An 18,395-nucleotide genomic window follows, 5' to 3' on the forward strand; every position below is an offset into this window, starting at 1 on the left:
AACCTCAGCCCGACCTTGGGATCAAAGTGGTTCCTTATCCCATTTCTCTGCTTTATTCTCTCTTCGTGTTCTGCTCTGGCAGCAAATTGTTTTTGCTCCAATCCATTCCTGTTTTTTACTAATTGCTTCTTCGAGAGCTTTGAATTTTAATGACCCACTGGAATTACAGAGCTGGGACAGGAACGGGACAGGAATTGGGACAGGAACAACTTCCCTGCAGATTTTGTCATTCCAGGGAAAAGCAACAACTTCCCTGAAGGTTTTGTTATTGCAGGGAAAGCTGCTTGGCTGTGGAAGGTTTTCATCTGGAGAAAATGATACAGAAATGATGGATTTGTTCTCGTCTGCCAAGGAGACACGTGCACACAAAAATCTTGGGACTTGGGGGAGCTGCTTCCCTGAGCTTGCTGTGTTTTTATGGAAGGATTTCAGGATTTATTCCCTCTCCTTGATTGTTTTGTACAATTAATTACTCGACTGGTTCCTCATCACGATGGGAACAATGAGGGAACGATGCCACTGATTCATTAAAAACGTGAGGATGTGCTGCTGAGAAAATTTATATTGAAATATAAATATTATAATATAACATACTAATATTATAATAAATGTTATAATACAATATGTTCTTGGGCTTTATAAAAACAGGTATTTGGTTTACTTTAGAGGATGAGTAAATCATGTGCATCATATAGAGAATATGACACTGCAGATTCACTGGTGCTAGGGTTTCAGTTGAGAATAAACCCCCCTAACATGTAAAAATACAATGTCTCCTTTTTTCCCTAACCCTTTACTCCCTACTTTACACTTTCCCTGTCGAGCAGAGTCTGAGACACGAACTCCTGAGCTGGAAATAACGTGCCGGATTTGGCTGGGACTGCTTTTGTTCCAATTTCCATGACTTTTCAGCCTTCAAACCACCAGATTCCTGTGCTGCCACGCTCCTGGAGTGGGCAGGAGCCGCACTGGGATGAGCTTGGGGATGAGAATTGGGGTTTGGAATCCTCAGGAGATGAAGGGAGTAGAGCAGCACACACAGGGTGACACAAATCCACATTTTCCACCCACACTGAGGTGTGTTTGGGGACTTTTTTCCAAGCTCCTGGTATGTCCTCTCCTTCCAGAGGACGGGCTGTTGCTGTAGGTGGCAATGCAGGGACTCAGGGAATGAGGCTTGGTCACAGGAGGTGACAAAACAAAGTGAAAACATTAATTATGTCATTGTCACCTCAGCTGCTTTCCCAGTTTATAATTATGGGGAAATCAGGTAGGAGATTAAAATAATTCCTCTGGGAAAATGAGGGTAGCTGTGCTCAAACTCACAAGTCTTTTAACAATGCCCAAGTATCTCTGAGTTTGAAAAAAATAAATAAATCTATTCAATCCTTTCAAATTCGGATTCAACTGGATGTTTTATTAAAGCAATATAATTGAAGTTGCAATTAGTGTAGATTTGCTTTCATGCTTAGTCTGTATATTATATTTACATTGATATTTATCGATATAATTTGTATTTACTGATGTTTAGGGACAGGTGGGAACACGCAGTATTTTAATTATATCAATCTATTTATGGAGACACTAATTTTTTTTCCCAGCCTGCCAGTCTCTCATACAGAAATACAGGCAGTTCTTTGCATGACAGGTGCAAAATCTGGATTTCTCAAGACCATCCAAATAATTATTGCTCAAGATGTGCCTGGGAGTGAGCCCAGGGCAGGAGCAGGTCACCCTCAGTTCCAGCAGAGGAGTCCCCACGTTTCTGCCATCCCGAGCGCTGTGGGCATTCAGGAATCCCACACCAGGCTGGAGGAGCAGGAACTCTGCCCTGGTTGTTGTTGCTGCCCTTTTCCACGTGCTGTCTGTGGGTTCCTCCAGTGCCCGGAGCCTCTTTTGCAATAACTGGGGCAGGATTTGGGGCAGGATTGGGGCAGGATTGGGGGTAGGATTGGGGCAGGATTTGGGGCAGGATTGGGGGTAGGATTGGGGCAGGATTGGGGGTAGGATTGGGGGTGGGATGGGGGCAGGATTTGGGGCAGGATTGGGGGTAGGATTGGGGGCATGATTGGGATGGGGAGGGCTCTGCTCCCATCCCCAGATCCCAGCTGGGCTGGAGGATCGGGACAGAGCCAGGACAGCACCAAAATCCAGCAAACCAGGGGCCAAGTGGCAGCTGGAGCTCCCCAAAGTTCCTGATTCACTTTCCTCATCACCCCCTTTTCCCTGCCCGTGCCAAGACTCCAGGATTTAAAATATTTCATCCAAATTCCAGTTGCCATTTCAGTTTCCCAGCATTGCCTGGGCAGGTTCCTGCTGGAAGCACCAGGAGCCCGAGGGGCTCCAGATTTTGTCAGGTCAGGCTCAGCTGGGAATGGGATCAGGATCAGGGGAGGTTTAGGGTGGAGATCAGGGCACGGTTCTTCCCCCAGAGGGTGCTGGGCACTGCCCAGGGATGCCCAGGGTGGGATTTCCCACAGCCTCTTTCCACATTTCTCCAGATTTTTCCAACCAGCTCCACTCAGCTGCTCTGAGTGGCCACAACATAAGAGTTTTCCTCACCTGATGCTGAATATTCCAAACCTGAAAGAATGAATGAATGCATGGTTGAGGCAGGAAGTGTTTCAAGAGGAATGGGAAATGGAATATTCCCTGCACACCTTTCCCTGAGAGTCAGCTCGGGGGAAGTTTCTGTCCCGGGACACTTAGGAAGGAATGTAAAGACAACATTCAGCACCACTCAGATCCCTGCCACGTGAAAAGGAAACATTTAAATTGCACAACTTAACCCACGCTGAACCAGCGAGAGTGGAAACGAAAGAACAAACCAGGAACCAGCTGCTCACATCAAACTGCTCGTGCTGCTGGCCAGGAAGCCTTTGATGTTTCCAGCCAGAGCATCCTGGCGCATTCCCGGCCTCCTCAGGAGTGAATTTTACAGTAGGATTTCCACACCTTCTCTCCCGTTAAACTTTAAGCTGTGTTTTATTGATGCGAAGAGTTTACACTTCCTACAGATGATTCTGTTCACGTGGAATTTTACCCTCCTCTGCTGCTAATCACTTTAGTTTTTAAAGCTAATTTGTCAGTCCTCGTTGTTACTGTCATAGTTCTGCACCACAACGGCTGCACTTGGCTTTATTTACAGCCACGTGTAATTGCAGGTCTTATCTTGGCTGTTCATTACCCGACCTGAAAATCCTGCTTGGAGAACGAACCTGTCAGCTCCTCCCGGCCTCTGCATCCCACAGGACATTTCCATCCTGCAGGGATTTGCTCAGAGCAGGCGGGGGGGGAGTTTCCAGATGTGTTCGCTTTGCCGGAGCTGACCTGAAATTCCTCCCTCCTGCTTGGCTGAAAAGTTTCTGCTTCACTTCCCTCTGCTCAGCTGAAACTGCTTCACGCAACAGTTGAGTTCCAGTCTCCCTGAGACGGGGGGTTCCTCCTCCCTCCGCTGCTGACATTTCCATTGCTGACACACAGATATTCTATGAAAAAGGATTTACTTGGATATTTTTTCCAGTTTGTTTGGTGGTTTTTTTTTTCCCCCCAGGGATCAAGGTGTGAATCACCACGTTTAGAGCACAAAGTCTCAGCAGGGTGTGCAAACAGCAGCAAGTATTTCACAGCTTCAGGAGTTTCCTTCCATCTCACAAATCTCGCCGAGCAGAGACGAGTTTAAAACTGGCTTTCAAGGCTTTTCACTCCTCGTTGGGGATCTGTATCATCCAAAAGGGTTTCATTTTAGGAAGCTGAATATTTAAATTGCACAAAATCCCTTCAGTTTCTGGCTTTGGTTTTGTCGTGGAACTGAAACCCTGACAAGTTTTAAAATTCAATTCCTCTTTCTGGCTTGGCTTAACCAGGTTCCCATCTTGGATTTAGGAGGAAATGCAGATTCTGACAGCAACAAGATTCTTTGTTCCACGATTATGTCCTGCAATGAGCTGCAAGAAACATTCCCAAACCCCTCTGGATTTCGAACTCCCAGCACTCCTTTGACCTGCTCTGAAATAAACTGCCCTAAGATGAGATAAACCTGCAGAAGGAGCAGTTTGCTGACATTAAATCCTTCAACACCAAGCTCAAAGCGGGTTTTGTCTTCTTTTTTTTTTTTTTTTAGCTTGGTGTTATTTTCAGTTTAAATATTAAGAACTGCAGGGGCACAGAGAGTTTTTCCAGAGTTTTTGGCCACCTTCTTCTCGGAGCAGGGACCAGCTCCTGGGGCCATGCAGGAACAGTGACATCAGGTGGACTCCCATGTTCAGCACAGCCACATCCTGATTTTTCTATGGATGCTCCTGCAGAACAATGGGATTGGATCCATCTCAGACTCTTCCCAGTGGAATCCAGTGAAATCATTCCAAAAAACCCCAAAAATCCAACAGAAGGAATCTGTACCCTTGTCTAACTTTTAATGGAAGACCTCCTGACACAACATTCCTCTGGAATTCCCTATTTTAAGCTACTTCCAGGAGTAAGAGAATGAAATAACACTGATTTTGTTGGAAGCTCCCAAAATTGGCCCAGAGCTGTCCCTGGAGTGCAGCCAAGCTCAGGCACCTGGGCTGAGGTTAAAAGTGTTTTAAAAGTGAAATATTTCACCTCAGCAATTCCCACCTGACCCATATTTGGGACTCCTGGAGTTACATCAGGCCATCCTCAAACAGAATTTTAAAGCAGTTCAAGGTGAAATCATCACCTTAAGTTTCTCGTCATCAACACACAAGAGTTTAATCCAGGAAAAAGAAATCAAGAATGAACGTTTGCACCCCCCAAACCCCTTTTTCTGTTCATTTTCCCCCTCAGTTATCCAGCTTTTGTGCTGTAAGGTCTGACTTAGACAACACATTTCTTTCTCTCCCCACCATTTTCTCCGAGCAAAGCTTAATTCCAAAGTTCTGCACAGCTCCTCCCGTGACCTCCAACTCAAAATTCATCAACATCTGGGTGGAAATGCATCGTTGAGCAGTTCTGACTTGAAATCCTGAACGATTTGTGTGGCATAAAAGGAGCTTTTTGTGGCTTAACTCTGAAGAACTGCAGGGCAAGTGGCAGTTTTTTATCCATGAGAATTAAAGCCTTTGTAAAATCCAGTGGCAGTGAGAATATTGGCAAATATTTAACTTATTGGGCACTCCCCAAACCTCTCTGAGCTCCCAAAGGGGCACTGGAAACTTAAGAACCTCCAAAGAGACCCAGCTTTGGTTCTGGGGAGCTGCTCCAGCCAAACAAATCCCACAAATCCAATCAATCCTTGGAGTCGTGGCTTCAAGATTCTTGAATCTTGCAGACAAAACTCCTGCTGAAAGATCCATGAAAGCTTTTCCAAGCTGGCAGCAGAGCAGGGAAAGGGGGAAAAGAAAGAGGGACATCTTCAGGGATAAACAGGATGAGACAACACAGCAAAAATCCAACATTCCTGCGAGATTCCAGGAAGGAAAACAGAGAGGAGGAGAAGGATTGATGAAAACAGCAGAGTTTAAACCCAGTTTTTATTACCCCCTGCCACCAACAGGGTTTTTTTTTTTCATTCAGGGAGTTTATTATTCAGGGAGTTTATTTTTCTGTCCTCTTTGGGCTTGCAGAGTGCAGCTGGATTTTTAAAATGAACTCAAAAATGATGAATCAAAACAGCTCTAGAGGTTTTTCATCCTTTATAGCTGGTTTATTAATGATTTGCTGTGCATGTTGCTTTTAATCCACCGATCCAGACATGGGATATAGTTTAATATTCATCACACTCCACAGGATTTTCCAATCTTTTTGACCAAGGGCTTTCCAGGGAAGTTTTCTTTGTGTAAAGGAACAGAAATTAGAGTCTTGAGCTTCCCCCAAAAATGGATATAAGGAATAATCTACCAGTGTCATAAAAGGCTTCAATCCATCGTGCCAAAAAATGGGGAAAACCTTCCCCAGGTGAGAAATGAAAGCTGTAACAGTAGGTAGGGACCCTACCTAAAATCCAGGAAATTGGAATAAAATTTCCCTCTGGACATCCTTCCTTGTTTTCTCCGATTTAATTAAACATGCAGAAATTGCATGGAAAGATCCCTCAGGGATGGGAGGAACTTGTGGAATTTATATTGCAACGCTTCCAGTAGAAATTGAACTCGAATTGCTGGATTCTCTGGAATATCATCCAGAAAATATGAATTCCAGGTCGTTATTTTGGGGAGTTTTGTCACTTTTTTTGGTTAATTTTGGTCTGGGGAGTTTTTCCTCCCCGAGGGAATTATTTATTGGATGTCAGGCTCTGTCCTTACTCTGTCAACATCTCTGCTCCCTCCCCTCCAGTGGCGTCCTGGGAAATGTGGAGATCTTCCAGCATTTCAGCCAGGCTGATCCGTGGGGCTCCATCATCATCCGTGTCACTCTCCACTGGAATATCTGCATCTAAAAACACACAGAAAACCCCCCCCAAAAAACCCCAGCTGAGCAAAGAAAACAAACCCCAAAACAACAGAGCAACCCCAAGGGAAAATGGGGTGAAAAATCAAATCAACAATGACAAAACCAACCAACAAAGCACAAAACCAACAAACAAAACATTCCTCCTAAAAACTCAACAGTCCCCTCATGGAAAAAAAAAAAAAAAAAAAATTCTGTATCAAATCTTTCATCCAGCAGCAATTTTGGGTGCGGGAGAAAAGTTCATTTTCACGTTAAAGACAAGGAAAGAAAACCCATCAAGTGAAACACTTCACAGCATTCCTCCAGGCATGAATAGTTTGGAGAATGCAAAGAGAGAATTTCAGTAAAATTATTTTGCCTCCAACACGATTTAATTAAACCCAAGGCAGGAGGTAAAAAGGCCTTACTTCTGTAAATGTTGACATTCTTCCTTATGGTCTCATCCTCTTCCAGATCTTCCAGGAAGTCCTGGTATTGTCTGTAAAAGATGTGGGATGGATTTACTCACTTTTCCTTTGGATTGGTGGAAATTCATGCAACAAAACCACAGAAACAAAACCCCATCAGACCCGAGAGCACTCCCACATCTCCACCTCATTCCCGCTGCTGTTTCACCCTCACCCATTAATTCCCAACTCATTTATCTCGAATTTTCTCCCTTTTTTTCTCCACTCAGCTGGAGGTTATTTAGAAGCTGCTGCTGCTGGAGCAGTTTTATCACTGAACACTGAGCAGATACTGAACCTTTCATCATCTGTGTCCGTGGCTTCCCTGTCCCTTTCCAGCTCCTTCAACTTCCAGTTCCTGCGGCGCTGCCGCCTGGAGCGGTCGTAGCTCTTCTTGATCAGCACCTGCAGGGAAGAGCAGCTCCTTTTTTCCACTTGCCCAAATCCCAAACCAGCCCCCAAATATCCACATTTGGGCATCTAGAACCAGCTGGATTGGCACTCAGCATTTTTATATATATATATTCAATGTAACTCGGTGTTACATTGGATTTATTACAGGGGATTTGTCGGTTCGAATGTTTTTGAACAGTTGGAAAATGGTCTTGAAGAGACAGGCACACACTGGATTATAAGACAGTTCTCAGTGATTTGTAATAGGAACAAAACCAACAATGAATGAATGAATTATCTAACCATGGGCATTAGTTAGATAATTAGAAAAAAAACAGATGCTTGATAATTGGAAAAAAAACCCCAACAATAAATGTGTAATTTAACCATCACTCAAATATTTAGGGAAATAATTCTTCAAACTTCACTGTTAGTGTCCTCTCTTCCTGCAGGCCCTGTTCATTATAAAATCCCACTCCCTCCCAGCCTTGGGTGATGGAGAGGACTCTTCTGTACAGAGAACAGGATTTTCTTACCACATCAGGAATGTGCTGGGGGTTCATCTTGTTGGCAAATTCATCATTTAAGTTGCAGTTGGCCAAGTCAAAGCTGAAATAGAAACAGGGGGGTTTTTATTCTGCCTTACACAAAGCCCTGACCTCAGTGTATCATGTTTGTGTTAAAGGGCAGCACAGTGCAAGGTGCAGCTCCTCAGGAGAGGAAATATTTCCAGATGAAGGCAAACGAATAAAAATCCACATTAATGAGCAGCTTTCCTAAGTCTGAGTTTGGCTGTTCCCAAATCCTGTTCTCTTGGCACTTCCCAACCTCTGGAATCTAAACTGCAACACCCACTGAGGTTCTGCTGGGCTCACAATATTCAAGTTTAACCTTTTTAAGCACCACCTGATTCGCCTAATCTTACAAAAATTTCACGTTTGTTTTCACTCCATGTGATATTCATTAGCAAGTAAGTAATTCATTGGTGTTTTAAAAATCCTTCCCATCTATTTGTGGCTAAATTGTGATTCCAAGCTGCTACTCTGAAGGGAATCAGCTCTTATTTCTAACCATTTTTACGTGGAAACTCCTTCTAGAAAAGAGATTTCCTGGATTAGGACCAGGGTGATTCCACCCCTTTTGCTGCTTTCACTCTGAAATCAGAACAGTTCAACACTTCCTTGCTAACACATGAATTCAGTCACTAAATAATCATTTCATGGAAGTTTCAGAAAAGAAGAACAGACCCCAAGACCAGGTCCCCAGGATTCAGGATGTGCCCCAGGTGAGTACAGCAGAAATACTGGTGATCCGTGTCCAGCTCCGAGGTTTTCCTGACCCAGGCTTCAGCCAGAGTGTGCTTTGGGAAAGGAAAATAAAACGTTTCTTAACTAAACCCAGCTTAACCCCAACATCTGCACTGATTTCAACTCCACTCCTCATTAAACTTGTGCTCCTGCATCAAATATCCAATGCATCCCTTGCTACTCCTCATTTCTCATTAAATAAAAGTAAGGAAATGGACATGGCAACTCCCAGGAATTCCCAAAGGCTGTTTCTATAAATAGACACCCATTTTAGCTTTTAACTGAGAAGATCCATTAATTCTGATTAAAAAAGCAATGCCTCAACAGAAGCAACTCAGTCATTACAGCTGCAAAGTGAGTATTTCAAAACCCAGTAACAAGCAGAGTTTAAACTCTTCAAGAAAAATCCCTGGAAGTGGAATTCTCACTTTGCCTGCGCCATTTCCAATCCAAACGGTTCCAAAAAAAACCTTCTGCCAAATGGCAAGATCCGGAACAGCCCAGTCTGACCGTGCCAGGCATACCCAAATCATGAATTCAGCTGAGCAGAAGGCCCAAAACAAGAATTCAACACAGAAATTCTCACCTTGTTTGATCGAGCCCCTGACCCAGCACCTTTTTTCTTCTCGTGCACTCTGTTGATATCCATGATGATGAACTCCTCCAGCTGCTTGGGGTGGAACAGGCTGTGGAAGGGGTGACGCCAGTAGGTGTTTCCATCGATTTCAGCAACTGCAAAATGATGAGGGAGAGAATTTGTTGTGAAAAAAGAACCATGAAACAAAAGGGAGGCAACTGCCAGATGTGTTTCCTTCATCACTGTAACACAGTTATTTAGGACACGATTCATTATTGCTGCAGGAGCAGATTGATGTCTTGGGAAGGCTGAGCTGGAACAGAGACAGGACAGAGCTGGAGAATAAAGTAGAGATTTATTAAAAGGCCTTTAGGGATCCACCTTGGGCAGGACAAGAGCCTGGCCAGGGCTACACCCAAAATGAACCTAAAATGGTCACAGAATGGCTGACCGGTCACCAGGTCTCACACTTCTGTAAGTTTTGGTCCATTTGCATTTTGGGGTTTAATTGTCCAATTCCAGCTTCAGTTTGTGAGGTCTCATCCTTCCTGTTTTCTCTCTTCAGCCACCCTTCTTTGTGCTTTTGGGCCTGAAAGTTGTCCTTGGTGTGCAGCAGGAAAAGGATTTGTTTTGTGTCCCTGCTGTGTGCAGAGCTGAGTGACACTGGCTGTGAGCTCAGAGCTGCATCCCTGGGCAGCATAAGACTTGAAATACATGGAAGCTCAAACTTAAGGCATCAAGCTGATCTGTGCCAGATTTTACTCAAAGGAATTATTCCCTGGATCCATCCTTTCAGAGGGATTCTGCTGCCCAAGCTCACCAGCACAGCACCAAATTTTAGGTACTGAAGTGACTAAAAATTTAATCCAGATGCCATCTAATTGCAGAGGAATAAACGTGACACAGGGAAATGCTCAGAACATCCAGGATCTCTAACTGAGCCTGCACATTCTGGGATCCTATTGGGAATCAAGCTTGGATGAAATTTCTACTGTACAGACAAACTGAACAACATTAAGGTCCAAAACTCCCAAGATTTCGTGGCAACAAACCAACCACAATTGTGCCAGCAGAACAAAGAGGTGCTGAGGAGAAGCTCAGACTTACTCTGCAGAGTCCTGGGGTCGATGAGGTGGATGGTGCTGGTCACCCTGATGCACACACAGATCTGGCTCATGTTCCCCAGGCTCTGGGCCAGCTTGGGGGACAGGCACACAACGTTGTCCTGCAAACCAGCACAAACAATTCCCATCCCCGCTTCCTCAATGTTTAACCAAAACTTCTGACATGTGATTTTAAACATCGTTTTTTTCATCATATTTTCATTTTCCCAGCCAATACCCCCCAGCAACTTCTGCATTTCCCACGTGGAACCCTCCCCACTTCCCAAACCCCACAATGTGGCCTTCATCTCCAAATCCCAACTCTTCCCATTCCCCCCCTCTTTTGTTTTGGGAAGAAAACACCCTGAAGGTGAAGCAGAAGGAAGCGATTACCTTGCATATGGGAACAATTTCCACAGAGAAAGTGCTTTTGTAGTTGTAGACATTACTGTGAATGTCGTGGGAGATCAAACGTTGGGAGGATTTGGATCTGTAAATGAAAATAAAGAGTTTTCAGCAAACAAGAGGGACATCACCTGGAACAGGAGATCCTTGGAGCAAAGTGTCTGTACCACAAATAAAAATATTCAGGAAGCAGAGGTAAATCTTCCTGTGGCTAAGTGGAAAACACGGGATTTTGTAGAAGGGATTTCTGATAAAATCCAGATTCCTTTCACTCACACTTACAAAACGATTTCAAAATGAAGGATTTGAGACACTTTCCCAAAGTTCTGAGTATCCAAGGCAATGAACAGGAGTGCTGTACCTGGATGGAACTGTACTCTGAAGGAAATCCACCATCTTCTGGGCATGTTGCTTGGAAGAGTAATAAAAATCCAGGCCATCTGAAAAGAAAGCAAACAAATCTATTTCTATTCTTATTTTAATCAAATGTAATTCATAAGCTTTTCTCTACACAGTTCCCAACACACACACACACACACATGAAAACATCCATCATAAATCCAGGTTATTTTTGCCTCCAGACCCACTCACCGTGGATTTCTTTGATCCTTAGTGTGTTCTGATGGAGCCTGTGCTTCAAAATCAGCTGCTCCAAATAGTAAAAAGTCTTCTTGTGCACAGTCTAAAATCAAACAAACACAAAAGCACCAAGGTTATTTAAGAAGCATCAAGTACAGAGCAGGATTTCAAAAGAATAAACATTTATATGAAGAGATCACCTAGAGAAGGAACATCCAAGTAAACAGAAAGATTTCTGAGTGCTCTACTTATACCAAATTATTTAAGCTTCCATTTCCCATTTTTGTGTAACTGGTTGCTAGATAGATCTGTTTTCTTTAAAGGAGATTTAAATATTTGTCCCACTGATTTCTGATTTACAGGAGGGCATTTAGTTATCCACGCAAGACCCTCCTGCCACCATCATTTTAAAGAATGTTAATACTGGACAGCAGAGTAAGAACAAATTCAAGAACCTTGAACACAAAACATATCCCTGTGGCTAAGTGTGAGTACATTTTTGTCTGAGAAATCCAGAAAATCACCCAATTCTTTGCCTGATTGTTCTGCCACAATCCAGTAAAAATTCAGTTTGCTTTTACCTTTTGCCTGACTTGCACCACAGCTTTCCAGAAATCCTTGGCTTCAATCCTGTGACAGTCCTCACACATCTGAGACTGAACAGTGTACTCCACCACAAACACCTGCTGCAGAACTGCCCCATTTATCACCTGCAAAACAATAGTGCTCGAGGTTTATGCTCTATTTGGGTCACAAATAACAGCAGTATTTCCTCATCTTTACTGGAGCAATTATTTTCTTCATTCCGATGAATGGAGCTTTAGTGACAAAACTTAGGGAGGATGAAATCTAATAATAAGAAAAATGATTTTTAAAAATGATGTTGTTTGCCATAAAAGCTTTTTAAAAGCCACAGGGAGAAGGTTTTGCTCCAGTTACCTCTTTCTGAACAGTCAGTTTGAGCTTCAGCCTCTTGGAATGTGGCTCTGTCCAAATGAATCCTGCATCAATCAGCCGGACCTGCCCGTGGGGAAGGACAAGAGCTCAGTAAAACCAAGACTAACTCCACAAAAAATAACAGTCCATAGTGAAGAAGTGGATAATCTTAATTTAAAAAAAAAATATATTAATATCCCAAATCAAAGTAATAGTGCTTAGTTAGAAGATGGAGGCTGATCAACACAAAATAAAGGTGCTCAATCTCAGGTCTTTCCCTGTAAAAATACTCTGATCCTAAGGGGTGCTTTATTCAACTTAAACACGTGAAGTTAATCTATATACAGACCTCTGCAACCCTTTTTCGTGTCATAATGTGAGAACAGATATTGCATAAATAATTCCTGAAACGTGCAAAAAAACCTCTGAAGCTGAGGAACATTAAAAGCACATCAGCTTCCCTCAGTTCATTCTGCTCAGCTCCCATCTCTACGGTAACCACTGTGAACAGGCTGTGAAATTCCAGCAGGATCAGCTTCTCACCTTGCTCAGGGAAGCTTTGATTTTCTTCAGACACAAAGCCAGGAGCTCTCTGGATTCCAAGGCACAGTGGATCCAGGTTCCTGGAGGCTGGAGATACCTGGGATACACGGAGCATTTCACAGCACGTGAAAGCTGCTTGAGCACCTTAAATCACTCCAAGGATGAGCAGCTATTTCCAAAGCTTTCACTTTAGTAACAACACTGCAGCTACAACCTTCAGGATCATAGAAAATCATGGGAAAGTGTCTAAGGCGACTGAGCTCATTCCCCCAGCACTGCCAAGGTCATCAGTAAGCCACATCCCCAAGTGCTACATCCCCAAGGCTTTTAAATCCCTCCAGGGATGGGGATTTCACCAGTGCCCTGGGCAGCTGTGTGCCAGGCTGGACAACGCTTTTCAGGAAGAATTTTTCCCAATATCCAAACTAACCCTTTCCCGGCTCCTGTCGGGGGGGTTGTGCAGAGCCAGAAGGTTCCCCCAAAGCCTTCTTTCCTCCGGGCTCAGCCCCCCCAGCTCCTCCTCACCGAACTGATGCGCTTTTGCCCCCCTAAAACCCCGAGCCTGACGCATTCCGAGCGCATTCCAAGGGCATGTGGCCGCCGTGCCCAGCGACTCGGCGGCTCCTCACCTCTCGCACTGCTTGCAGAAGTGCACCGTGCCCTGCTTGGGGATGCCCTCGGTGATGTCCACCTGGGCCCGCAGGCAGCCCACGCACATGTTGGCCGCGTTGGGCGGGATGGGGACGCCGCACTGGCAGCACAGGCTGGGACACAGGGACAGAGAGGAGAACAGTCAGTCACGGTCACAGTAACAGTCAGTCACAGCCACCCCGGGCCCCCGCCGCCGCTCACATGTGTCCCTGCGCCGCGGCGGCCGGGGCCGGCAGGTACTCCATGGCTGCGGAACACGCGGCGCCTTCCGGCCGCCAGAGGAAGGGGAGGAGACGGCGGGAGCGAGCCCGGCCCGGCCCGGCCCGCGGGAGGGGGGAGCCCGGGGGGCGCCGAGAGGCGGGCCACGAGCGGGAGAGGGGATCCGGGAAGGGCCATGGAGAGGCGGCGAGGGAGCGGTCGGGGGATGGTGGCGGAACTGTGAGGGAACGTGGGGAGGGCTGGTAGAGGACCGTGGAGAGGCGGGTGGGAGCTGCGAGGGAGCCATGGGGGAACCGTGAGGGAGCCGCCGTGGAGAAACGGGCGGGAACCGTGAGGGAGCCTTGGAGGAAACCTGAGGGAGCCGTGATGGAGCCGCCAGGGAAGAGCGGGCGGGAACCGTGGGGAAGCCATGGGGGAACCGTGATGGAGCCCTGAGGGAGCCCGGAAAGGGCCGTGAGGGGCCATGAAGAAACGGGCAGGAACCGTGAGGGAACTATGGGGGAACCGTGAGGGGGATGTGATGGAGCCGCCGTGGAGAAGCGGACGGGGACCGTGAGGGAGCCATGGAGGAGCCCTCAGGGAGCCGTGATGGAGCCGCCGTGGAGGAACGGACGGGAACCGTGAGGGAGCCATGGAGGAGCCCTCAGGGAGCCGTGATGGAGCCGCCATGGAGGAGCGGACGGGAACCGTGAGGGAGCCATGGAGGAGCCCTCAGGGAGCCGTGATGGAGCCGCCATGGAGGAGCGGACGGGAACCGTGAGGGAGCCATGGAGGAGCCCTCAGGGAGCCGTGATGGAGCCGCCATGGAGGAGCGGACGGGAACCGTGAGGGAGCCATGGAGGAGCCCTCAGGGGGCGCGGAAAGGGCCGTGAGGGAGCCGTGGGGAGGCGGGTGGGAACCGTGAGGGACATACGCTGTTACAATTAATTCATTAAGAATTACATGATGCTTCCCATTTACAAGGAAGGGCGGGTACAGTCCGCTCCGTTTATATTCCATTTGTGATGTACCATAAGCGTTATTTGGAAAGGAGGAACCGCCGTGGCAGGGGGTCAGAATTAAACGACATTTAAGATCGTTTCCAACCCAAAGCATTCTGTCATTTGATGATTCTGTGATGCCAAGGTTTGTTTGTGGGTCAGAATTTGTTTCCTGCAGGTTGTGCTGGGGAAAAATAAAGCTGAATTGCATCAACACGTTGTGTGGGATTTATTTAATGTGGTAACATCCTGATGGAAATGAAGAGTTCTTTCACTCGAGGACTGAAAATCACAGCCTATCGAGCTGTCTGCCATGGTTTTAATTCTTTGGCACATTTTTCTTGGGTGCGCTGCTTGTGTTCACACAGTTACTCACTTCTGCTTCTTTGAAATTAAGTTTCTTTGCAGACTTCTCTGGACAGACTATCTGTGGACTATATTATTAAAAACGATGGAAGGAATAAGCAGGAGAAAAAAAAAAGAAATGCTTCCCTGCTCTGAAGTTTTGTTGCTGCACTGTGGGTGTGACACAGTTTTTACTTGAAGCCCTGATGAATCACTCGATCTTTGATTTAGGAAATAAAACACTTCCAGGTTGGCATTTGGAGAGGGGTAGGACAAAGCCTGTCCTTTGTGGAAACCACATCTTTGAAGTCGCTGAGAGGAGAACTGGATCCCGATAATGCTGGAAAAGTTTCCGTTGCACATTTATTTTCAACTGCGGATTTATTTTCTCCACCTAATCTTGGTGCTAATATACCAAATCCCACCTCAGCTCAAGGCACAGCCTCAGAGAATATCAGGGCTGGGTTCTTTGTAGCCATCAAGTTACTTTGTGTTTCTTCTGCAAGCTCTGCTTGTCCTCTGGCTGCTGCGGAAAATTTGTGTGCTTTAAACTGTGTTACAACCACTTCTGAAAGATTCTGTGTTTTTTGCACAAAATGAGGAAAAGAGCGCAGCAGTCTAAATCTCACCCCTAGTGAAAGCCATGTCCGTTTTTACTAATGTATTTTGTGTTTTTCTATGAGTATTAAATGTTCTATTGATTTTATATAGGAGTTTTCTGCCTCTACTGCCGTATTCTTTCACAGCCTTTGAAGGATCTGTGCAATAGGCAGGGACAGCAAGCACACTATTTAAATATATGTTGAATTAAAACATTTAACACTATTTAAAAACAATATAGATTTGCTCTCCGGCTTACTTGCAGGTGGCTGGGCCCTCAAACACCGTGTAGGTGTTTTTGGAAAAGCTCGAGTGCCAAGGCCAGAAAAACCAGGAGACTGTGCCAGTGCCAACAGCTCCCAGCAGCTCCATTCTCAGTAGGAAACAATGGAATGGTGAATTCACGGGAACTATCCCTGTGATTAATTTAACAGACACCTGAGGTCACTATTCCCTCACAGAAACGATCCAGGAAAGGAGGTCCTGGGACCTCTCCTCCCGTTGGAACTGCTCTGACCTTCCCAAATAGGGTTTGTTCTGGGCTGCTGTTTTCATTACCTGTGCTCATTTCAGTATAAAACTCACAGGAATTTTAAGAGCAGGACCAAACAGTGTTTTACACTTATTTTTCCCTATTCACTCTCATATAAAGTGGGATTCAGAGCAGTGTGCACAGCACCTCCTCTGTCACAAACAATGGAAATATCCTCATTTAACTGTAGGATTTTAGTGCCAGCATCCAGATGGGAGCGTGGGAAGGGCTGTGCAATAACAATAAACCACTTTTCTGATCTTTACCGGTGCCCGGTTTAGCTCTGAGGAGGACCCTGGTGACACCCAGTCTGCCTTTGGAGCTGTTGAGGTCCTCAGCGTTCACACATTGCCGACAGTTTTGCTCCTCCTATTGCATGAAGTCACGATTTAGAGGAACGGAGCAGTTTCCATTCTGACAACACAAGAGTCACCAGGATTCAGAGGGGAATTCAAGGCAGGGCTTTTTATGGGAGCTGTTTCACGATCCAAGGTGGAGGCAGCAGCTCCCGGTGCCATCAGAGACATTCCTGGGCAGGAACAGCTTGTGCCTGGCCTGTGTGCGGGGTGGCAACTCCCAGGTTTATTCCAAGCCAAGGATCTAGCTCCCGGTTTGTAATCAGACATCTCCAAGCTGTCTGTTCCTTTGGAAAGCAGGGCTCTCTTTGCTTTTCACGGATTGCATCTGGGAAGTTGCAAACTGATAATTTGCGAGGGCTGCTGCTTCAGCTTGTCCTCCGGGGTCTGAACGGGAGGAAAAACATTCCCTGATTCCACTGGGACGCAGCTCTTCCAAGGGCTGCTCGCCGCGTGTTCACCCGCACTAAATTTACCGGGATAATGCTCCAATTATTTTCCAGTTCTTGCCCGTTTCTTCAGATCCTGTGAGGAATCCAATTAGCAATCCAATTTCTAGTGCGAGCCACGAGCATTATCTCCGCTGAACTTGGGCGGCAGCAGCAAAAGGAGCCAGAAGAACTCCTTTAAAATCGCTTTTGTGACGGGGATCAGGCTGTTGTGACATTCCGCTCTCAGCTGATGCAGGTGAAACTCTGTTGCATCACCGGCTTTAATGAGCGTTGTCACGGCGCAAATAGCCGTGGATTGGCTTCCTTTTCGTGTGTGTGTGTGTGAAACCTGCGCGTCAAACATGGATGTGGTGCAGGGATGCCTCTGGAAGTGTCAGCAGAGGGGAAAACTCCCAGCCCTGCTGAGGCGGCTGCGAAGAGCTGGGTGCTCAGTGTGCCCGGGGCACAGGCGCTGGGTTTGTGCAGTCGGCGGAACAAACAGCATCTTCTGCTTCCTAAATCCCTGGGACCTTTTAAAAACTCCTGCTGTGCCTGTCATGGGCTTACAAACAGCGCGATTTTTCTTCGTAGCCTTTATGAACCAAAATAACCGAAACCATATTGAGCTGCTCAAACAAGGAGACATCCCAGAGTAATGAAAGTAGATTTAGATTAGATATGAGGGAGAAATTGTTCCCTGTGAGGTCCTGGCAGAGGGTGCCCAGAGAAGCTGTGGCTGCCCCTGGATCCCTGGGAGTGTCCAAGGCCAGGCTGGACAGGGCTTGGAGCAGCCCGGGATAGGGGAAATTGTCCCTGCCCAATACCAGGGGTGGGATGGGATTTAATTTCCCTTCCAACCCAAACCATTCTGGGATTCCGTGATTCTGTGAAATTGTGATAACTCAACCATGGTGGCTTATCCTTCCTCGATAACCACGGACAGCCATGGCAAAGGTTTCCCTTTAAGGCAGAGCATGGACTGGAGCCAGGAGGTGTTGCTTTAGTCCTGGTGTGTTTGTTACCAGGCTGCCCTAGGCCTGAACCTCAGACTGAGAAATAATTGTTTTAAAAAGGTAAGTATTTGCTCATCAGAACACCAGAGGGATCTGAGGGTGATCGTACAGGAGCTGTTTGCTTTCCACTTGCCTTTGGTAATCTTCCGTGTCCCAGCTAAAACATCTCATCCCATTTAAAGGAATTCTGGTGAGAGGGGGGGTGAGCTGAGAGCTGCTGGGAAGAGGACAAGTGTGGATGTCAGGAGAGGTTCAGGTTGGATATCAGGAAGAATTCTTTCACTGGAGGAGTGGTTGAGCGCTGGAATGGACTGCCCGGGGTAGTGGTGGAGTCACATCCACACTGGATGTGGCACTTTGGGACATGGTTTAGTGGGTTGAAGGCTGGATTTGATGATCTTGGAGATCTTTTCCAACCTCAATGGTTCTGTAATTCTGTGATCAGGAAAATGAATGTATTTTTCACTCTGAGTTCTCTGACGAGAGAGCGTGAGAAGAGCAGGTAAAAATATTTTGCACATAATTCCTGTTCAGAAGCTGCACATAAAAATTATGGGTAGAGTTG

At 46.2% G+C, this 18,395-nt stretch overlaps 1 protein-coding gene across 1 annotated transcript; it reads right to left on the reverse strand.

Annotated features, from left to right (window-relative positions):
* Positions 1 to 5,646: 5,646 nt before the first annotated feature.
* NMD3 (NMD3 ribosome export adaptor) lies at positions 5,647 to 13,617 on the reverse strand. The gene is made up of 15 exons (XM_066193688.1): positions 13,556 to 13,617; positions 13,333 to 13,467; positions 12,704 to 12,800; positions 12,164 to 12,244; positions 11,806 to 11,934; positions 11,237 to 11,327; positions 11,007 to 11,085; positions 10,634 to 10,730; positions 10,245 to 10,362; positions 9,147 to 9,292; positions 8,501 to 8,613; positions 7,790 to 7,862; positions 7,159 to 7,265; positions 6,822 to 6,892; positions 5,647 to 6,396 (listed from the first exon to the last, which is right to left on the reverse strand). Exons 1-15 carry the CDS (start codon positions 13,597 to 13,599, stop codon positions 6,263 to 6,265), a joined length of 1,515 nt encoding a protein of 504 aa, XP_066049785.1. The 5' UTR covers positions 13,600 to 13,617; the 3' UTR covers positions 5,647 to 6,262.
* Positions 13,618 to 18,395: the final 4,778 nt, after the last annotated feature.

This window comes from Chamaea fasciata, unplaced genomic scaffold, assembly GCF_029207755.1.
Source record: "Chamaea fasciata isolate MVZ Bird 193981 ecotype frontalis unplaced genomic scaffold, bChaFas1.0.hap1 SCAF_11, whole genome shotgun sequence".
In the NCBI taxonomy this organism is placed as follows: domain Eukaryota; kingdom Metazoa; phylum Chordata; class Aves; order Passeriformes; family Sylviidae; genus Chamaea; species Chamaea fasciata.

Coding starts and splice junctions, on each gene's coding strand:
- NMD3 (XM_066193688.1), bottom strand. CDS start 13,599: ATGGAGTACCTGCCGGCCCCGGCCGCCGCGGCGCAGGGACACAT. Junction 13,468..13,555: donor GCCGCGGCGCAGGGACACAT/GTGAGCGGCGGC, acceptor CCTGTGTCCCAG/CCTGTGCTGCCAGTGCGGCG. Junction 10,363..10,633: donor AAATTGTTCCCATATGCAAG/GTAATCGCTTCC, acceptor GCTGGTTTGCAG/GACAACGTTGTGTGCCTGTC.